Raw genomic sequence first — 18,766 nt, forward strand, 5'->3', positions numbered from 1 at the left:
AAATAAAGCTTTACGATAATTCCCTTTTCTTTGTTTTCCCTTTCTGTTGTTAGTACGCTATGTCTTATTTTTAAACAAAGCCGCCACCTAAAGCGTTGAAGATCTCCGTTGCCGCCTGGCGAAAACACATTTTGAGCTATCCACTCCCACGGTGTGGTAGACTGGAGTATTTTGTCCCATCTGAACACCTTCGTCCGACGTATTTCTCAGAAAGATCTAAATTTCAGTTAACGTAAATGGCAGCGGAGATTCTTTCCCGTGCAAATTATGAATGCATGGCTACAAACAGCAAACATAGTCCAAATGCCCATCACCGTAATTGGCTTTTTACAGTTTGGTTAGGTGGACATCACTTTCTTGGACAGGAGCACGAGCGCGAGGTTGTCGCTTGGGGCAGAATCCGCAGGTCAGGACCTACCACCGCGCCTGCCTTATAGTTCAAGCAAGTCAATAGAATACAGCCCCCTATATATTCCTCCTGAATCACAAGTTACCATTGAGCTACAACTTGTGAAATGTTATTCGTTATGTATTAATGCACTTTTCACTAGTTGAAATGGGGGGGGGGGGGGGGGGGGGATCAGTAATCCAGTCTTCGATTGCTGTCACAGTCATATTAGATCCTGCAGTTAATCCCAACCTGGTGCAATCATATTCAAGGTGGCAATACTTCATGAGTAGATGTCAGTGTGTATATTAATTCTAACAGCAATTACAGTCCTTGATATCATTCATTAATTTAAAAATATCATTGGTATTCTACGTATTAATCGGTGTTGTGTTTTCACAATGACTAATCAGCGACTGTCGTTCTTTTTCAGTTACCATTCATGGTTTAAATCGTAGCTATTTATATCAGTAATTGTTTTTACAGAGCATCTATGTTTCATATGAGAAATACAATTGTAATAAGTTACAATTACATTCTCTCTTTGAATAGTAACTGGCAAGACTAGAACTGTTGAGTTCTGGCAATTGTAATTTGTAACAGTACAAATTTAACGTATTAATTAGAAACATGTAATTATATTGCGGCATGAGGGAAAATTATTATTAACGTCAAAAATTAACATTTGCTCTAGAATGTAAGATGTCCAAAATTACATTTCCATATGTTGCAAGTGAACTGCAACTAGTTATTCAAGTGTATTCAATTTAAAACTGCTTATCATGTCCCTCCTTCTGCTTTACATTTGAAACGTTGTACATCATCCTCTATTTAATTTACTGGAGTGGTGCACAGGTTGAAAGGCCTTACAATGACGCATACTTTCAACGCTAGAAAGATGTTACACTGCTCATGTCATTACATCAAGAGAAGTTTCTTTTATTTCAACTAAACTTTATTTCGTATTAGGCATAGCAGTGGTTAAGACAAGTAGAAACTGTGGAGGGCCCGAGGACTAAAGCTTCATTTAGTCTTCACCATTGCATCGTATGCTTTTTTTCTATATTGTGGCTGTTGTTAACTGCTCTTGCGCACTTCTCGTATGTGTGTACATGCCTGGCGTGAAGTGAAAAGGAGCCTGAGTTTGTTTGCCTGCAGTACTGTTGATATATGGTCAAATGCCAGCACTTATGAACTGTAACCATAACAATCTGTCAGTTGCTGGCAGCCACACCAGAGAGAACGATTTTTATTTCCAAAAAATAATGTTGGTCAATTAATTCAAACTATATAGGCTATGTTATTATATGCATTGTTTATTAAAAACAGTGATTGGTTAAATATTCTTTATCATTGGATCTCTGTACATAAATCACTCTTGAAGTGTTCGATAGAGTTGGATTGTCCTCCTTCGAGGTCATCTTTATTGCTGTGTGACCACCTCCATGCTTTTAAACTTGAATGATGCTTTTATCTTTAATCATTACAGTTAGGCTGTGTTATTGCTCTTCGGGACCGGCAATTCAGTGCAACATTGAGATAGGCTACATGTCATGTCCTATGAAACATCTGCGTGCTCTTATGAGTATGCATCTGAAGTGGCTGATTGCTGTGTTCTTTTCAAGCTGCATCATAGGGATTAAGTTGTACGATAGCACAGAGTTCTTAATTCAGTGTCGCACAAAATAAAAAAAAAGACTGAAATGCCTTTCGTAACTAGCATTTTGAAACGAAATGTCAGGTCTTTTGCTGTTGTAATTGAGTTAATAATGTGGTCTAATTTAAAAACCTCTTCCGTCTCGCTGCGTTTCAAGTTATTGTGCTGCATTTGATGGAATGAAAGCGTCATGACTCAGGCAGCGCGGATTCCAGAACCGAGCGAAGGCCCGTCGAGCCGCACCGCATACGCTCGCTGACGGCACACACTCTCGAGGATGTTTTCCGCCTCTCGGAAAACGCTCTGTCAGTCTGGGAGCGTCGGGCTGCCTTTGAATCACTGCCTTCTTCCCCTTGGGGGTCTGCACGGGAGCAGTGGTGGGGAACCGGCGCGTTGAGAAACTGCTTTTATTGTAAAACATGTGCATCCTGTCACTAAAGAGAAGGCAGTCGTTGGAAAAGGGGAGGAAAACGGCGCTCCTTGCAATCTCGGCTGCATGAATAATTCAGCACCGTCATTTTCGTACCTTTTTATCTGCACTGCAAATCTCCATTTATAACATTAGGGAAATGTGTTATTGCAACTAATATCCTCATGAGCGGTCTTTGACAGCACTCCCCTGCCGCCCCCCAGCCCCTCCTTCTAAATGGTCCATACTAGGGCTACATGTTTTCATACATTTCAGACTCTGTTTACAAAGGGGTATGCAATGCATGAAATGTACTCCGGAAGATTCTGTTCAGACTGAATTTTAGCACAGGATCTCTCTCTCCAAGAAGGTGCTGTTCTAAAAAAATCTTCCTCTTCAAGGCCCTGACCAGAGATGTGTCTTACCAGCTAAAATTTGCTCTTGCCCATGAAATAATGGCCCTCTTTATAATTTTCCAATCTCAAATGCCTTGGAATTTGTCATGTATTTGCCCTTTTTTTTCTCTGAAAAGGCTGGTCATGGGGCATATTTGCCTATGGCCGGTCATCCCGTCACTTGATTTCTCTCCAGCGAGATCCTAGATTAAGCTATGCCAGCCCTTTCTGTTCACATATGAGTAATAGCTGTCGCTAAGGCGACATCAACATTAGTCACCCGCTTCTATTCTTTGACTTTTTTGTTGTTGTTGCTGTGCATGCTCTGTGCTCCTGTACAACAGCATTAAGCGCAAATAATTGCACACCCTGCTGGAGCAGAACCGAGTGAGCCACAGCGCTGGACGAAGGCAGTCAGTGACCTTTCTTCTTCCTTCAATTCAATTAACAGGGACCAGAGTAACACGGAGACTGGGGCTGTGCCCTCGTGACTTTATGGCCACTGTGTCACATCCGAGGTGTCTGATGGTGACAAAGCTCCGCAACTCAGACCAGCTTTCGAGCGTGTCGAAAATCTATTGCATCGCACCAGCATTTTTCGCCTGTTTCACAAGAAGGCTTCCCAGATGTACCCTATGCATTTTGTGGAGAGAAATAACAAAAGGGCTTTGACAGATAGTTCCGCTGCATGTGAATCCATGTGGGATCCCTCTCCTTCTCCCCTTCCCTCTTTCTTTCTCTTGGTTGTTGCTCCAACCCGCTGTGTCTGATTTTGTGTCTGTGTGGCTGGTGAGACTTAATGAATAGCTGGGGGAGAGGGACATTCCACAACATTGCTGAAATGATATGGAATTAGTGCAGCTCATTTGCATGTAAACAGTATCTGCATAGGCATGTGGTACAGACTAACCTATAGGTGATCTTACTTCTCTCCTCCCCCAAGGTGTTGGGGAATAATAACTAGTCCCCTGAATTAATCAACATCTGGCACGTCGCAGACTGTTTTGTGTGTTTGTAATATTCTAAATAATTGTTGGGGTGGTCCCACTGTAACTTGCATTTAATTTTCAGCAGGTCTCAGTTGTGTGTGTGTGTGTGTGTGTGTATGTGTGTGTGCGAGAGAGAGAGTGCCTTAGAGTGTGCCTTTGTCTTTGTTTACGTCTCTTTTTTTGTGTTTTTGTATCTGTGTTAGTATTTTGTTACAACTGTGTTTACATCTTGTGTGTTTGGTTTTCCTCTTTGTGTGTGTGTGCATATGTGCATTTACTGTTTCTCTTTGTGTACGTATGTACGTGTGTGCATGTGTATATTTGCTCTTTCTCTTTGTATGTGTGTGTGTTTACGTATCTGTGTGTGCATGTGTATTTGCTTGTGTGTGTGTGCGCACGCGCGCATGTGCACATTGGCTTGACTCACTGAGACTGGTGTTTCGCAGACACTGTGATGTCAGAGGTGTTAGAAGCTCTGCAAGAGAAATGCCAGTGCCCTCCTCTTGTGTCAAGAGTCATGACTGAGCTGACCCTGCTTATCTGAGCCTGAGGCGTAGGCCTTTGTCTCTCACATTCGCACAGCACCCCACAGCTCACTGTTACAGCAGCAAAGTCACGTAAACATCACCTGGACTGATGTAATAAGGGGAAGAGACACTAATGAATGCAGGTACTAGTGTAATTCTACCGCTCTTGCTAATTACAACGATCACTCCAAAAGACAGTCAGTATTTGAGTGGTGTTAAAGCGTGGCAGACAGCAGACATGGCTAACTCTCCTCCTCTGAAGCAAATGTGCTAAAGAAGCTTGTGAGCGCAGAGCCTGATGGCACTGTGAAGGATTACAGTCTCTCACAGTGTATTGTGCTCACAGAAGACTGATCCTGAAGGCCCTGAAGACCTGTGAAGGCTGAGGGATGAGCAGTCTACCTGCTCACACCTTATCTCCTCTCATTCCCTGTTTTCTCAGCATCGGATTAGCTGTGTCCCGCTCCGGGGGGAGGATTATTGTTTGGTTCACTTCCAGCACGTCAATGGGCCGTTAGTAATGAGCGTGGTAGGGTTGTTGCTGTTATCTCCTGCTTTTGAGTGTTTATTTGATTTGCTCATTGGGTAATTTTCCGCATTCTGCATCTCTTTGACCACCTCCTGTGCTTTGTTCTCCCTGTGTTGCATTTCAGACATTCCCGTGATGTGGGCACATGGTTTTGCATGTGGAGAGGAAAAGGGAGAGGTGGATTAAAAAAATAGTTGTCCTCATTGCAACCTATTGCCTTGTTGTCTGAACCTCAAACAGGGAAACGGGCACTCCAACACTGCCGCTGTCGGGGGGGTCACTCCGGGGTGAGATTAATTCACTGATAACACATGGCCAGGAGGTGCCATATGGACCGGCCGCTGCTTGACCCCAGCTACCGACAGCCCTACCGCCCCTGCAACTCTTTCCTGCCTTATGGCTTGAGGTAAGCAGGGTCATGCTAGGGTAGTACTTGGATGGGAATCCTCCTGAGAATCCCATGTTGCCGCTGGAAGTGGTAGCCATCAAGTAATCCCCTAGGTTTATTGATTAAACAGTTCCTTCCTCCAGGTCATCACTGTAAGAAAAGAAAAAAAAAGAATTGCTTACCAATTGACTGTGTCTGGCAAAATAGAGATCAAATTAAAAATTCATGGCAGAATTGAGCAAGCTGCAGTGTGAACACAGACGCCAGAGGCCCTTGATGAGGTCTCTCCCCCATCTGCCCTTTGTGCCAGATAAAGTCATTGACACACAGAGAGGACGGGGCCCTGATAAACAAAGCCACTGCAGAGGGTAAAAATGTGACCTTGAGAGGGGCTGGCAGGGAGCATCACTGAGCGATGGGGCAGCCCCTCTCAAATGACTTGTTTGTGTGATTGATTGAGGATGCCAGCTGCTCAAATTACCATTAAAACCCTGCCATTTTCTAGGCTATCTCTTCAAATGAAGGGAAGTGACAAATACCTATGGTATAAAGATACCAGACTTTGCATTGAAATCTCTGTCCCTGCTGTCGTGGATGTTAAAAAGGTTTTGAGTGGCTGTGTGTTATGAATATTCTTTGAAGGCTTGCGGCCAACTTTCCATCGCTTGCGGGGGAGCTGCGCCCAGTTCAAAGGCAAAAAAAAAAAAACATTCAAAACTTCCTGCTCCTGAATATTCACAGTAAGCTACCTTTGTCGAAACTCTTTAGCTGCAGCCAGAGCCCCTTAGCTGAACCAGGAAAGAGTGCAGACTGCGTAGTTTGTAGCTTCCCTTATTGAGAGCCTCTGGGAATACTACCATGTGCATTATACATTTCGCAAGGAGTGGGCATTGCCTGTATGAGCCGAAACAAGAATGTCTGAATGTTCACTGTTGTTTTCCGTGGTTTGACTTGGCGCTAACCCACTGGGCAGAGCTACCATGGATCGCCAGGCTCAGCCATGTGAGTGAAGTAAGGATTTGCTCCTGAGATTGCTTCTTTCATATAATTGTTTGCGTTGCCCTTACAAGTATGTTTGATGGAGGAGCTCTCTAAATGTCACTGTCTTGGATAAAGGTCAGCGTCAGCTCACTGGGATCAGTATTAACCCCAGCACAGCAGTGCATTATCAGCATCCCACCACAAACACTGAGTGATATCAAAGGTTGTGAAAAACTTTATACAGTTTAACAATTTTGGTAACGAAAATAACTATTAGCTGCCGGTTGCAGTGTTCAGGAAGCTGTTGTGGTGAAGTTGCAAGTGCTCCCATCTTTTGATGAAACTCCTGCAAGGTCAACAGGTAACATCTTTGACATCTGTCAGCTCTCGTGTTTTATTAGTCTTGAACACAAAATGGCCACACGCCTGTGATCCTGTTTTTTTGTTTCCGGTAAGAGATCATCCATTCTTTCATCCATGCTCAATCCAATCTGTACAGTCTTATCTAATCAGGGGTTATATGCAACACCCCGACAGTTACACTTACCACATTTCCAACCCGTTATGACAGAACAGCAGGAACCCCCCATTGTCTGTCACGTGTGCTGATAACCGGTGGCTGTGCACTTTACTCCCTTCCTCAGCTGCTGAATGCAGCGTTAGAAAGTGTGTTCTGCTTTCAGCCTGGTTAGTGCAGGCAAACACCACAGAAATACAGAGAACATTCTTTTTACCTCTGGCTCAGCTCTTCGTCTCGCAGCTAGTGCATAACTGCACCAGCTTTTGTTATATTCCCAGGATCAGTGTGTTTCTCTGCTCTGTCTCGTCAACAAAGAAAGAGAAGAGGTCCGCTTTTCGTATCAATACCTCTTAAGCAAACACTAAACCCTGTGACAGCCCTGTCTGTGTCAGCACCTTTGGGGCGCCTAAAGGGATTTTCAGTGCAGATTAAAAGATCTAGTTAGTGTTTTTCACTGATAAACCAAGTCATCTTCCATAGATGCTAGACTTGTGTCTGCACAGTGACTGAGTTGGATAGCTCTGTTGGTCTTTCGCCCTTCCTGCACTAACAGAATGTTATAGTTTCACGTGGACAGTGACCTCATGAACTCCATCTCTCTCTCTCTTTCTCTCATACATACACACACACACACACACACACAAGAGGCACAGATGTAGACATGAGTAATCTTTGAGATGGAATGAAAGCATGGTTGCTGGAACGATACCAAAACACACTGCCAGACTCAGGCAGTCAATCACCGCGTAACAGTGCATGACAAAACAAACATCAACCGGCAAAGCATTCACATGCAGTTGGATTATTTTCACTGTACTTGTGATTGAGTGAGAATTCGGTTCCTGGACATTTCTGTCTGCTCTCCTGAACTGTTTGTTGTTTTAAATGTGAAGTACGATCCACAACATGCTTTCATGAATCGAGCAGTTTTATTTTGGCAGTCACCCCCAAATATACATACCCACACACGTTTTTGCTGTAATCAATAGTTGTTGTTGCAAATTGAAACAGTGTATGCCATGGTTCTGCATGTCTCAGATGAGTGGCTTTTTAAAGTGAATAGTTTTGTAATGAAAGCAAACCAAAGTCTGGCCTCGGGGAGAACGGGAACCCACTCCATTTATCACTGGTTACACTGTTTTTGCCACATATGTATGTATGTATTATTATTATTATTATTATTATTATTATTATTATTATTTCTGCCATTTTAGTGTTGTGAAGGTTTTCTTTTTTCAGGCGTGATTGGAAGATGTATGTTTGGGGAGAGTGTCGTGTAATATTTATTGAGGAAGGAACGAAGGAAGATGAAGACCTAATCTAGGTCAGTCTACTCTGTATTCACTGTGGTGCCGGCACTTGAGAGCTCAGAGCTGAGGGTCTGCGCTTGGATGCATGCCTTGTCAGGTCCGGGGCCTTCAGAAATGACTCGAAAGGAATGCCTGTAAATGGGGGGGAAAAAAAACACTCAGCGGGCATTGTTTCATAATTCATCTGCAATTGGACGTGGAGAGCATTTTTATATGAAACCGCAATTTTGTTTCTGTTATGGAGTGTTTGCTTGCTTAGGACTTCAGAGATGCCCGTACTTTGAGCTACATGCTAGATGTTTCGTAAACCAAACGCATTGCTGCTGTTGTGTTTGTACTTCACTCTACTGCTCTGATTAAAATTTTAGAGGATGTAAACATCCTGCTCTATGTACGGGTAGAATCTCCGAGCATGGATAGCCTATGGGGTCAGAACTTATTCTCAGTACACTAGCAGTCAAAAAGAGGGATTCCTCCAGTAAATAATTGCTTGTCCATGGAAGAAATTAATAATGAAACCCTACACAATGGCACAATTACAGAAAATTGTAGTTCCCTTTAAAGTTGAATTACTTGCCTCTTTAGTATGCTGTAGAGCAAGGTACAGAGGCATTTTGGGGTAGTGCACCCTATTCAGTGCTTACAGCAGCCTGGAGTTCCCAGCAGGTTCCCAGGCACCTTGGCTGCAGTCTGGTGACTGATGGCCAACTCATAACCTCAGTTCTTTCCTCCCAAAGCCACACCTTCATTTTACTGGCTAAGTGACAAACGGCATTACCTGTCATTTGCCTCCAACATTTTCTACCCACACCAATTGCTGGAAATAAGTCAAATCCATTGTGCAGTTCCAGTCAAAAGCATTACGCTGTGCAAGAACACATATATATGCATTGAGTAATTCCATTTGACTATCCGTGCCCAGGTTCATATTACTTCTGACACTCTCCTGCCAATACAGGTACACATTCACTGCAGCGGCAGCCTAGTTGTGCAATCTTGGCCCGCTAACCTGTTTAACACTTCAGGAAGTGCGGTGTAACTGATGCAGGCCTTCAGTTCAGATGTGCCTTTACAACAGAAGGAAGTGCTATGCAGTGCAACTAAAATAACGATAATGGTATGTCTCCCCAAGGCAGCCGCGACTCATCCCCGACATCGCCTTTGTGAATATGTAACAGCTGCAGGACAGTTGGGCGTCGGGAGTTGTTTGTCGTCCTTTTGATCCCCCTGCCTCTCGCAGGGCAGATGCTGGAAGGAAGCGGGCACAGTCAGATCTCACTGTCAGCGGGTGGCCGGGATGTTTCTAATCAAGTGGTTTTCTGAGGTTTGTGATTCATCACGGAGAGATTCCCCAAATGTGCCAGCCTCTCCGCAGAGGGGGAGCACCGGTGTCTGTGAGATTGCCTGTTTTTTTTTTCTTTCTTTCTTTCTTTTCTTGCTATCCCATAACAAGGAAATGACGTCACTCTGCTGGTGTTTCCAAGGCGATGGATCCTTCTGAGAATAGCTTGGCTGGAATTTGATTGTGCCGGATGCTGTTAGAATTTGATGGGCTGGCCGAGGTTTGGGCCTGGGGCTTTGAGGAGGTGGAATATATGTTGCTATTTTAATTCTGGCCTTTGCTGGAGAGGACATAAAGAGAAAATGCCCCTGAACTTTACTTTCTGGCCTAATCAACCAAGATTTGATACAAAGGGAATTTACTGGTTACAATTCTTTGGATGGGACTATGGATACAGTTCTTTAATGCATTATTAAGACCTTCTGGAATTGTACTGTGTGAATTAGGCTATGCTTTGAGTACAGCCTTGCTATTTCTTTTTGCTTTCTGAATGCCTTTCACACCACAGGGTAATTTTTGTTTCTCAGGGTTTAACAGAAATAAATTTGCATTCCACTGGAGTTCATTGTGTCTTCCACAAGGCCCCCACTGTCACCAAGCAACTTTCTCCCTGCTATGTGATCACCCAGCTTGGATTAATTTATTTTGCGTAGTTTGGCAGTTGTTTGCCTACCAGGGTTTAGATCCATTCAGTAGTCAGGACCCAGCCCAAAGTGACTTGCATTACACAGTTCTAGTAGTATGGCAGTTGCTCCTATTGCAAATGGTTCGTTCCAAGTGAACCTTGGTGTGAGATATATGCATGAGGCTCTTTCTCTTATATAGGTTGTGGTTCAGGGCTTCCTAAGGGAAACTGAAGTGGGGGAATTAAGAGCCCTTCCCTGTATGAAGATGCACTACCTGTAGCTCTTTGTGTCGGGGGTCCAGGTTTCTCTGCTCTCTGTGCATTCCTGCTTCCGTTGGCATGGATCCTCGCTGACTCCCACCATATTGCTGTTCGCCCATGTGTGTAATCTGCATCTTATTCCAGTGTGCTGGGTTTGTGCTCCCTCCTGTTCCATACAGTAAAGCAACAGCTATCAAGCACTTACAGTCCATTTAGGTAGCCAAGCACAGGCCAGTGCACCGTGTCCTCTTCGCAGTGATTTCTTGCTCCAGTTCGTTCCTTTACATCAATGACTCACAGATAAACCCTTGTCTCTGTTTAACGCAGAATGCAGTATGATTAAGTTCTCTACGTTGTGTGGATTTACGAGGCCATTATTTTTCCTTCTTACTTCATAAATCCTTGAGATTTCTTGGTTGTATTTATACACTAGATAGATGTACTGGGTTGTGTTCTTGGTGTCATGCTTCTAGACTCCTGACATTCCTTTAGCTGATTGACTCCAAGCCCCCTCCCTCCCTCAGGAACAGAACTTTTATAGGACTGTAGATGGTAGATGAGGTTTTGTGGACAGCCAGAAATACCAAGAATGAATGAGTGTCTTCCAGGAAAGGACTGAATGTGCCACAGAGGAGCTCTTTGTAAAACCTGGAATTGGAACAATGTGTTATGTCTGTGGTTGCTATAATAATACTCATCTGCATTTTTTTACCCTTCTCAGTGAAACCTCCTAAATCTGATTGAGTGGCTCTGAGTTGGTCTGTCCTCACAGACACCGTTGTGATATAACCTGTCTGCTATGCCACAATTGAAGATGACCTGTTGATAAAGAGGGGCAGAGCTGGGTGTGGAAGTTTCGACCACTTAACATGTTTGGGTATTAACATAGCTGCCTTCCAAGCAGTTGGAATGAGGTCAATTCCTGGCTCACACAGACACCTCTATACTGTGTTTTCTGAAGCTCTGTGGACTGTGGATAGATGCACCCTTCAGATAAAAAATGACGATGATGATGGTGTCGTTATTATTATTATTATTATATTTATATTATATATATTATATTATCTGTTTTAAAAACAATGGCTCATAAAAGTGGTTGGATCTTTCCTACAGTTTATGGCAAATAGGCTTATGTCTCGCCGCCTCATCCTTCTTAGCAGCACTGATCTCTGATCACTATTCAGAAGCTTTATATGACATGCTGAGCCCTAATCAGACATCAGTGTGGCTGAGGAGGCAGAGGAGCGGTTTGGAATGCAAGCCTCCAGTTATTTCTCATTCTCTCCAGCCATACTGTTGAATAGGTTTTATTTGTGGAGCATCTGTCCTGTCTGGTGCTCCCTAAATCCTCTACGGAGCGCCATGCTGTGCCCTGCGAGGGGTCGCGGGCGGAAAGGGTGGCCGCTCTCTCTGGTTTGGCACCGGACCCAGAGCCGAGCGGCATCTGCCAGTCCCCGCAGAGCAGAACCAGGACAGTCACCACGGGCTGCATCTGTCACACTCTGTCAGACTCTGCCGCGCGTTACACAGGAGGGATCGAACGGTCGAATCGCAGATTAAGCTGACACGAGTTCGCTTTCTCACACTCCCCCCCTATTATCGATGTGGGCTGTAGAAAACAGTGGTCATGGAAGAAGCCAGGCTGCATGGAAAAGCTCTGGCGCTGTGTCCAGTGCTTGAAATGTTAGCCCTGACTTGTAGGAAGGAACTCCTGTCAGAGTATCTTTATCAAAGGGGCCCCCCGCTAGATTGGCATGTTGGCGCAAAGCCCACATGTATTTCCGCTTACTGCAGGGAGAAAGGATTCTCTGTGGCCTCTGTTACTCTGGGCTAGGGCTTCTAGGCGGCATCTTAATTCACAGGTGAACGAAGGACATTAGCAAGCAGGTCCATATTTCTTGTGACATCACACAAGTACAAACTTAAGGAGGAAGGGGATGGGTGTTATTTGGGAGCACATTTAGGACTCGCTACGTTGTCATCGTTCCAGTGCTGTGGCTCCTGATGAAAAGACTGACTCCAATATTAAACGAAATCATGGAGAGGAGACATCTGGACATCATAGGAAGCTTAGCTAACAATTCTGAAAATGTGGGCTTTAACACCACACAGTTTTGAAAACCCGTGCCCTCTCCGTGCACTGATACAAGCACAGTTTGGAAATTGAGGGACAGTATCGAGCCTTGGCATGTTTATTGGATCATCATGGGGTTTTTTGTTCAACATCAGATGCTCCGCCTCATGTCAACAGATTGTTAACCATGCTGTTAAATCCTGCTGTTTCTGTTTAATTTGGTGTAACAGATACTCATCACCAGCTACACTTTATATTCACTTTTCAGTGGCTTCATAAGGGACTACATCATACTCATCCTTCACTACACTATACTAATCATTAACTAACTTAAGCTCTTTGTACACTATAGTGGACTGATCATTCACCACACCATACTCATCATTCCATCTGCTATACTCATTCCCTACACTATATTCACTATCCATTGTTTATGTAATTCGCTACACCATTTTAATAATCCCCTACTCTGTATTCAAAATTCACTGCCCTATGCTATACATTTAATTCACTATGCTATAGTCATTGCTCCCTGTGCTATATTTATCCACAATATGCTCACTGTCTGCTATAATCGCCATTTAAGTTTTGTTCACTATATCACTGATTTTTCTTAGTCTTAGAGAAGATTTACAACCTGAAGGTAAAGAGTTAAAGTTCATTTTAGTTTCATCCCAACAGTTACAGATAATCTGTAAATTGTCTTGTGTATATGGGCTATGTAGTCTTTTGTCTTGTCACGCAAAGAATTGTCTCAGTTGAGGACAGCAATAATTAAATTCAGCTGAAAGCTCCAGCTGAAGTATATGCTTTTGAGATTGAATCTGATCATGTTCATTTCAGCTTAATCCAGCTACAAATACAAGTTTGTTTATCTGGCACTTCACTCCTGTAGTTTGCAAACATACTGTGAGACCCCACATTAAACTAATGCCTTGGCGGACTCTTGGTTCTCTCCCTGGAATTTCATTTAACAAAGAACGCAATTTTAAGGCTGCTGTTTCTAAATCAATATGTCACAGTTTATGGCTCCCTGTGTATAAGGACTGTGTATAGCACATTCAGTCATTCAGTCAAAAAGCTGCTGCTTCTGTTTTTAAAGACCCTTACCTTTGTGACCTAACACATAAAAGCCATTGGTGCACAAAGGAGTGTTTTAAAAATATTTGTTTAACTTTTCTAGGAAGCATAGGCCAAAAAAACTTCAGAGAGATGTGGATATGATAACAAGGGAAAGCCTCACCTTACTTTAAACCTTGTAAGTGTATAAATGTCTCCTAAATACTGTGTTTGGTATTTGTATAAAGTTACCTCTGCTGTATGCCACCCTGTAGGGTGTCACAAGCCGCATTCCTTGAGCTTGTACTTCCCTATACTCCTTCACTGGACTGTCCCAAAATGCAGCCATCGGACTGCCATACACCGCTACAACTGTAACCACCGTGATAGAGCCATTAAGACAAAATATGCAGGGAACATTTTCAATAATGAACAGACACTCTATTGTCCCGAGTCCTACAGAAAGACGATCAGTCCATTTCGTGTGTCTCTGTTAGCCTGTGAAGCGGCACCAGTCTGTTTTTGAGACAACTGTCATGTGGTCATAGCTGTGTGTACATGCATCACTCAAGGAGTGGAGTTTTGTATTGGTCCGTGGTGCCTTGTTAAGCTAGTGTCAATAAGAACCCACGTGTCATTGAGAATTTTTGCATCAGAGGAGTTAGTATTAGGGGGTGGGTGAAAGATTTTAGCTGGGGACAACTGGAATCCTACTGTACTGTAATTGGGACAAACTAGCAGGAAGGAGGAAATGCTGCCATTCTACAGAATGGGGGGTAAATGCTCTTTTTCTCAAGGAGTAGAGGAAACATGGTGTATTCTAAAGCACAAGGTAAAATTCTTATTTTGGGGAGTAAGTGGAGACTGTTTTATTGCAGATTCTGTGGAGTAGTGGCAAACGCATATTTTACAGTTAAGAAGAAAGACTGAATTTATTAAGTATGGGGGAAATATGGCCGTTGTACAAGCTGGTGAAAAGGCTCTCCTTGTATGAGCGAGAGACATTTATTGGGATGAAAAACAGTCTCTTCTTCCTTTCTTGTCTGTAGTGATTTGCAGTGCATGAGGACAGTGAAAGCCATTACCAGTGATCAGGGTGAATGGTGTCTCCAGTGTTGTACTTATCTCCTGGAAAAGACCTCCAGATGATGATGATATTGCATTCTCAGTTGGGGTCAATTCCATTTCAATTCAGTCAATTCATTCTAATTGAAAAATCTTCATAGAAAATGATGGGTTTTCAGTTCATGAGTTGAATTTCATGAACTGAATTGGATTGAACTGAAATGGAATTGACCCCAGCTCAGATCACATTGTACAGACGGTTAATTCGCTGACCTTTCCCGAATCTTGTCTCGCGTTGGCCGTTCATTAGCGAACATTAACTTCAGTCTGATTAGCCGGCTGAGCTGGGCATTACAGCAGCCTCGGCCTCAGAGCAGGAGAAAGCCGTCTATTTTTACGGCCTGTCAGAACACTACGCTTTTATGTATCTGTTGTCATTTTCATGGCCGAGTCACTTCACAGTCGAGAAACTCATCCTGGAACGCAGGAGCAGAAGAAAATTGAGCTGGCGGCAGGATTTACATAATTTCACGCTGAGGGTTTTTAATCTGAATGGCCAAAAAGATCGTTAAGCATTATAATAAGCGTTATGTTATTTGAATAATCCTTTACAGTCGCGTGGAAAGGGGACACTGGGAGGTACGCTGAGGAGAGACGAGGGCGTGAACACGCATACAGGCGAAGGAGACCCGCGGCACTGTGACCCTCAGTAACTTTTTCGGTCTTTTCAAGTGTTGTGTTTTGTCTGCGCGTGTGTGTAAAGTGAAACGGCTGCTCCTCTGCAGCTGTCGGTTACTCGAGTAGCAGTAATGGTGTGAAATTGTAGACATCAGATCCCTCCCTGCCAGCCAAACACACACACAGACACCCCCCCCCCTCCCAACACACTCCGGTACTGAGACGTGAAAAACACTACATCCACAAGGGAATTTGAATTCCCTCTCAGGAAAGGTGGTGACCGTGCTGAAGAAATCCTTTCCACAGAGTCCTCTCCTCCTGGCTGACTCTCTCGTCATCTTTTTGTGACTGGAAAAAAAGGTGTTGAATTTATTTAAAGACAAGGAGAGCACAGTCAGTACTCACACATACTTCTCTGTGAGTTTTCCTTCAAAAATGCACTTAACCTTAGCACATGCCATTTAGCCAAGAGATTGTGGTTTTACGGTAAACCTCCACTGAAGGCTGCAACCCTGAGTATCATGTTTGCTAATAGACTAGGGGGTGCGGTAAGCTCCCATTCTGTCTGACACCATCGTTTTGGCTTTTAATGAAATATGTACGCACTAAAAATGGGACCCAACCCCCTGCATCTCCCCCCTGTTTTACCTCCAGAACAGCTCTTTTCTCGTTTACCTGCGATCACTGTACGGAGCTGATTCAGTAAGAGGAGAACAAAGGCATTCGCTGCAGCCGGCGGTGGTATCCCCTCTGCCGTTCCGGTCCGTGTAGACCAAACAGGCCGTGCCGGATGAGCGGTGACAGTGACATGAGGCATTCAGCCCTGGGGTAGACTGACACTGCGGTGACTCAGCTCACCTCCTCCTTCGCCTTCCCTATTAGAGGAGTCACGCCGGGATCTCAGTCGGCACAGATGAAAGACTGCACTCCCGTCTGCACCACGGGCTGAGCTACCTTAGGCTGGATATGAATAAACCTCTCTCACTGTGTCGCACCCGCCTCCTGTAAGCGTAGCTTTTCTGCTTTCTTTTCCCCCTGTGGCTTTGGCCGTCGGTAGGCCTGTCGTCTCCACCATGGGCTTGGCCTTGTAGTGCATGTGTAGTTGTGATAAGAGGAGCAGGCCTCATGAATCCTGTGGTGGGTGGAGCTATCCTGTACTCTCACTAACTTTAACCAGTCAATGAGGTCAGCTCTCCATAGGGTGTTTGGTCCAGCAGGCAAAGGAAGAGCTCCTGCACAAGTTTGACTCTCTTGTACAGGATTACAGAGAAAAGGAGGAATACAGATTTCTGGGCTAGGTGTCTAAGCCTTTGTATTTATATAAAAGATATCATGACGAGGGTGTTTGTCTTTTCTCCGAATGGCCTGTAGAGGTCTGTTTGCAGTCCAGATCCTCTGATGATAGGCCAGTTCATTGAGGGCTGTAGGATGTGAACAGGTGTCAGCCCTCAGTAGCTAAAGCTAATATTCAGACAAATCTAGGTTTGTTTACTGTGTTAAAAATATCTTGTGTGTGTCAGCCCCGGTTCAGATACTGTGCTGCTATTCCCCTCTTGCTTCCCGACCCTCTCTTGCTTTAATTTAAAAGCAAGTGGGAGCAGCTGAGAGGACACCCTTGCATGTTGAGATGAGGATTTGATTTCCTCTGGAGGACAGCCCGCCTTCAGCATCCTTTCCTCTCCTGCTAATGAAAGCTTGGTGTAGCTGGGGTCCTGTGAGGATGCCGCCGACGGTTTTAATTACCTTAGGCAGGCACAACACAGATCTCTGCAGTAAAGCTATGCAGTAAAGCTGTGGAGCTCATTTTAATTGGGCCTGCAGATTTTTGCCACTTGAAGTGACTGTGGTTGCAGGTCCGAGAACGCACCAAATTCCAAGGACTGCGATACTTCCTCTGCATCATCTTTAAATGTGCTTTAGCTACTCCTATACATCACAATGGAGCCACTCCTCATCTGTGTCCACTTACCTGGAATGTGGAGAGAGTGAAATTCCAGCTGATGAAAAGGGGATTAAATTACTTTACACTGCATTATTGGAATTTAGCAGATGTTCAGGGGAATCGAACTGGCAACCTTTCGGTTACCAGTCCTGCTCCTTACCACTATGCCACAGTGCCAGATGCAGGATGTGTGAGAGTATGCAGGCACGTGTACAGGATATGCTGACAGCCTTCAGCAGTGGGGTATTCATTTTTTATTTAACGGGGAATTAACCTTCATAATATCTGTTCTGATTTATTTCCCCTCAAATCCTCTTACTGGCCCATTTCCCGATGACAGATTGGATTAGGCCCCATATTTGAAAGGTGATGTCATCATCAATCACTCTAAGATGAATGCGGTGTTGATCCAGTCCCCCCCCCCCGTCACCATCTCTCTAATCTGATCCCCTCTCCTCTTTCTGCAGGTTGATGTTTTCTCGCGGGGAGCCCCCAGGGTTGCTGTCAAGATAGACCCCCGACAGCACGCGGCCTCCAGCAACCTCCTGAGCGAGCTCAGCCTCCTGCCGGATAAGACTGCCCACAAGCTCCCGCTGTGTCTGCCCGGCGCTAAGCCCAGCAACCTCCACAGGGCCCTCAGCCAACCGCTGGGGCAGGACAGTATCGCCATGGACACAGAGTCAACCTACTCTGGGTACTCCTACTACTCTGGTCGCTCCAGAAGCTCCCACAGGCATGGGTAAGAATCCCCTTTCTCTCTCTCTGCCTGTCTGGAGTACTGTGCTTAATATGTCTGTGACAACACTCCTGATACTCCGGGCTCCTTCCCAACCTAATTCCTCTTGCTCTCCTTCTCAGTCTCTTTCTCTCTGTCTGTCTGTCTGTCTCTTGTTCTTTCACTTTCTCTCTCTATCCTTTCAATGATGCAGTGCACTTTGTCTGTCATTTATTGAATTATAGTAGCAGACAGATTCAGGAAAGCAGGAGGGGACAGGTGCCAAAGGGACCATGGCAACAGACTCTGTTTTTCAGACTCTGCTGGGAAGAGTTATGTGGACTGCAAAAAGGGGGCACAGCGTGGTGCACACTTATCAATTGACACATGCATGAACATGCTTCCACACATGCTACACATAACTTACTGTACTTCCCCCCCAGTTTTACTCACGCACAAAAGATCTTCTGTTCATCAGCCTCCCCCTCCTTTTGGCTATAACTGATTGTGGAGGACTGCACCCAAACTTGCTGGTGCAGAGTAGACCCTTTCCGTGCAGCTGGGAGAGGACAGAGACTCTCGTTTCTCTTGTCTCAGGTCACACAGCGACACCCGCAGCCCCACTGCTGCCCGGCTTCCCTCACAAGATCAAAAGTCAGCAGTTGCTTTCCCTTGTTCATCTCTCTCTCCCCCTCCATCTGACCACTCTCTCCACTGTTGTCACCAGGTTGTGCGGATAGATTTGGGGTGGGGGGTGGGGGGTAGCTGTGTGTTCAGGGAAACCCTGATCTCGCATTCCCAGGAGAAAGGCCTTTGCCTTAGTAGATCCAACCTAGTTAGCGTGGACAAGCACACGCTGGAGTGAGTAAAGAAAGGAGGGGAGGCACACTGTTAAACCCTCTGTGCTCCGTC

At 44.7% G+C, this 18,766-nt stretch overlaps 1 protein-coding gene across 1 annotated transcript in view; it reads left to right on the plus strand.

Moving 5' to 3' along the window:
* Window positions 1-18,766, plus strand: part of LOC118789135 (vang-like protein 1) — a 55,089-nt gene that overhangs the window by 1,164 nt on the left and 35,159 nt on the right. Inside the window, exon 2 of the mRNA XM_036545459.1 lies at window positions 17,607-17,878. Coding sequence (XP_036401352.1) covers window positions 17,808-17,878 — 71 coding nt within the window. The 5' untranslated portion in view covers window positions 17,607-17,807. The remainder of the gene's footprint in view (window positions 1-17,606; window positions 17,879-18,766) is intronic.

This window comes from Megalops cyprinoides, chromosome 14, assembly GCF_013368585.1.
Source record: "Megalops cyprinoides isolate fMegCyp1 chromosome 14, fMegCyp1.pri, whole genome shotgun sequence".
NCBI lineage: Eukaryota > Metazoa > Chordata > Actinopteri > Elopiformes > Megalopidae > Megalops > Megalops cyprinoides.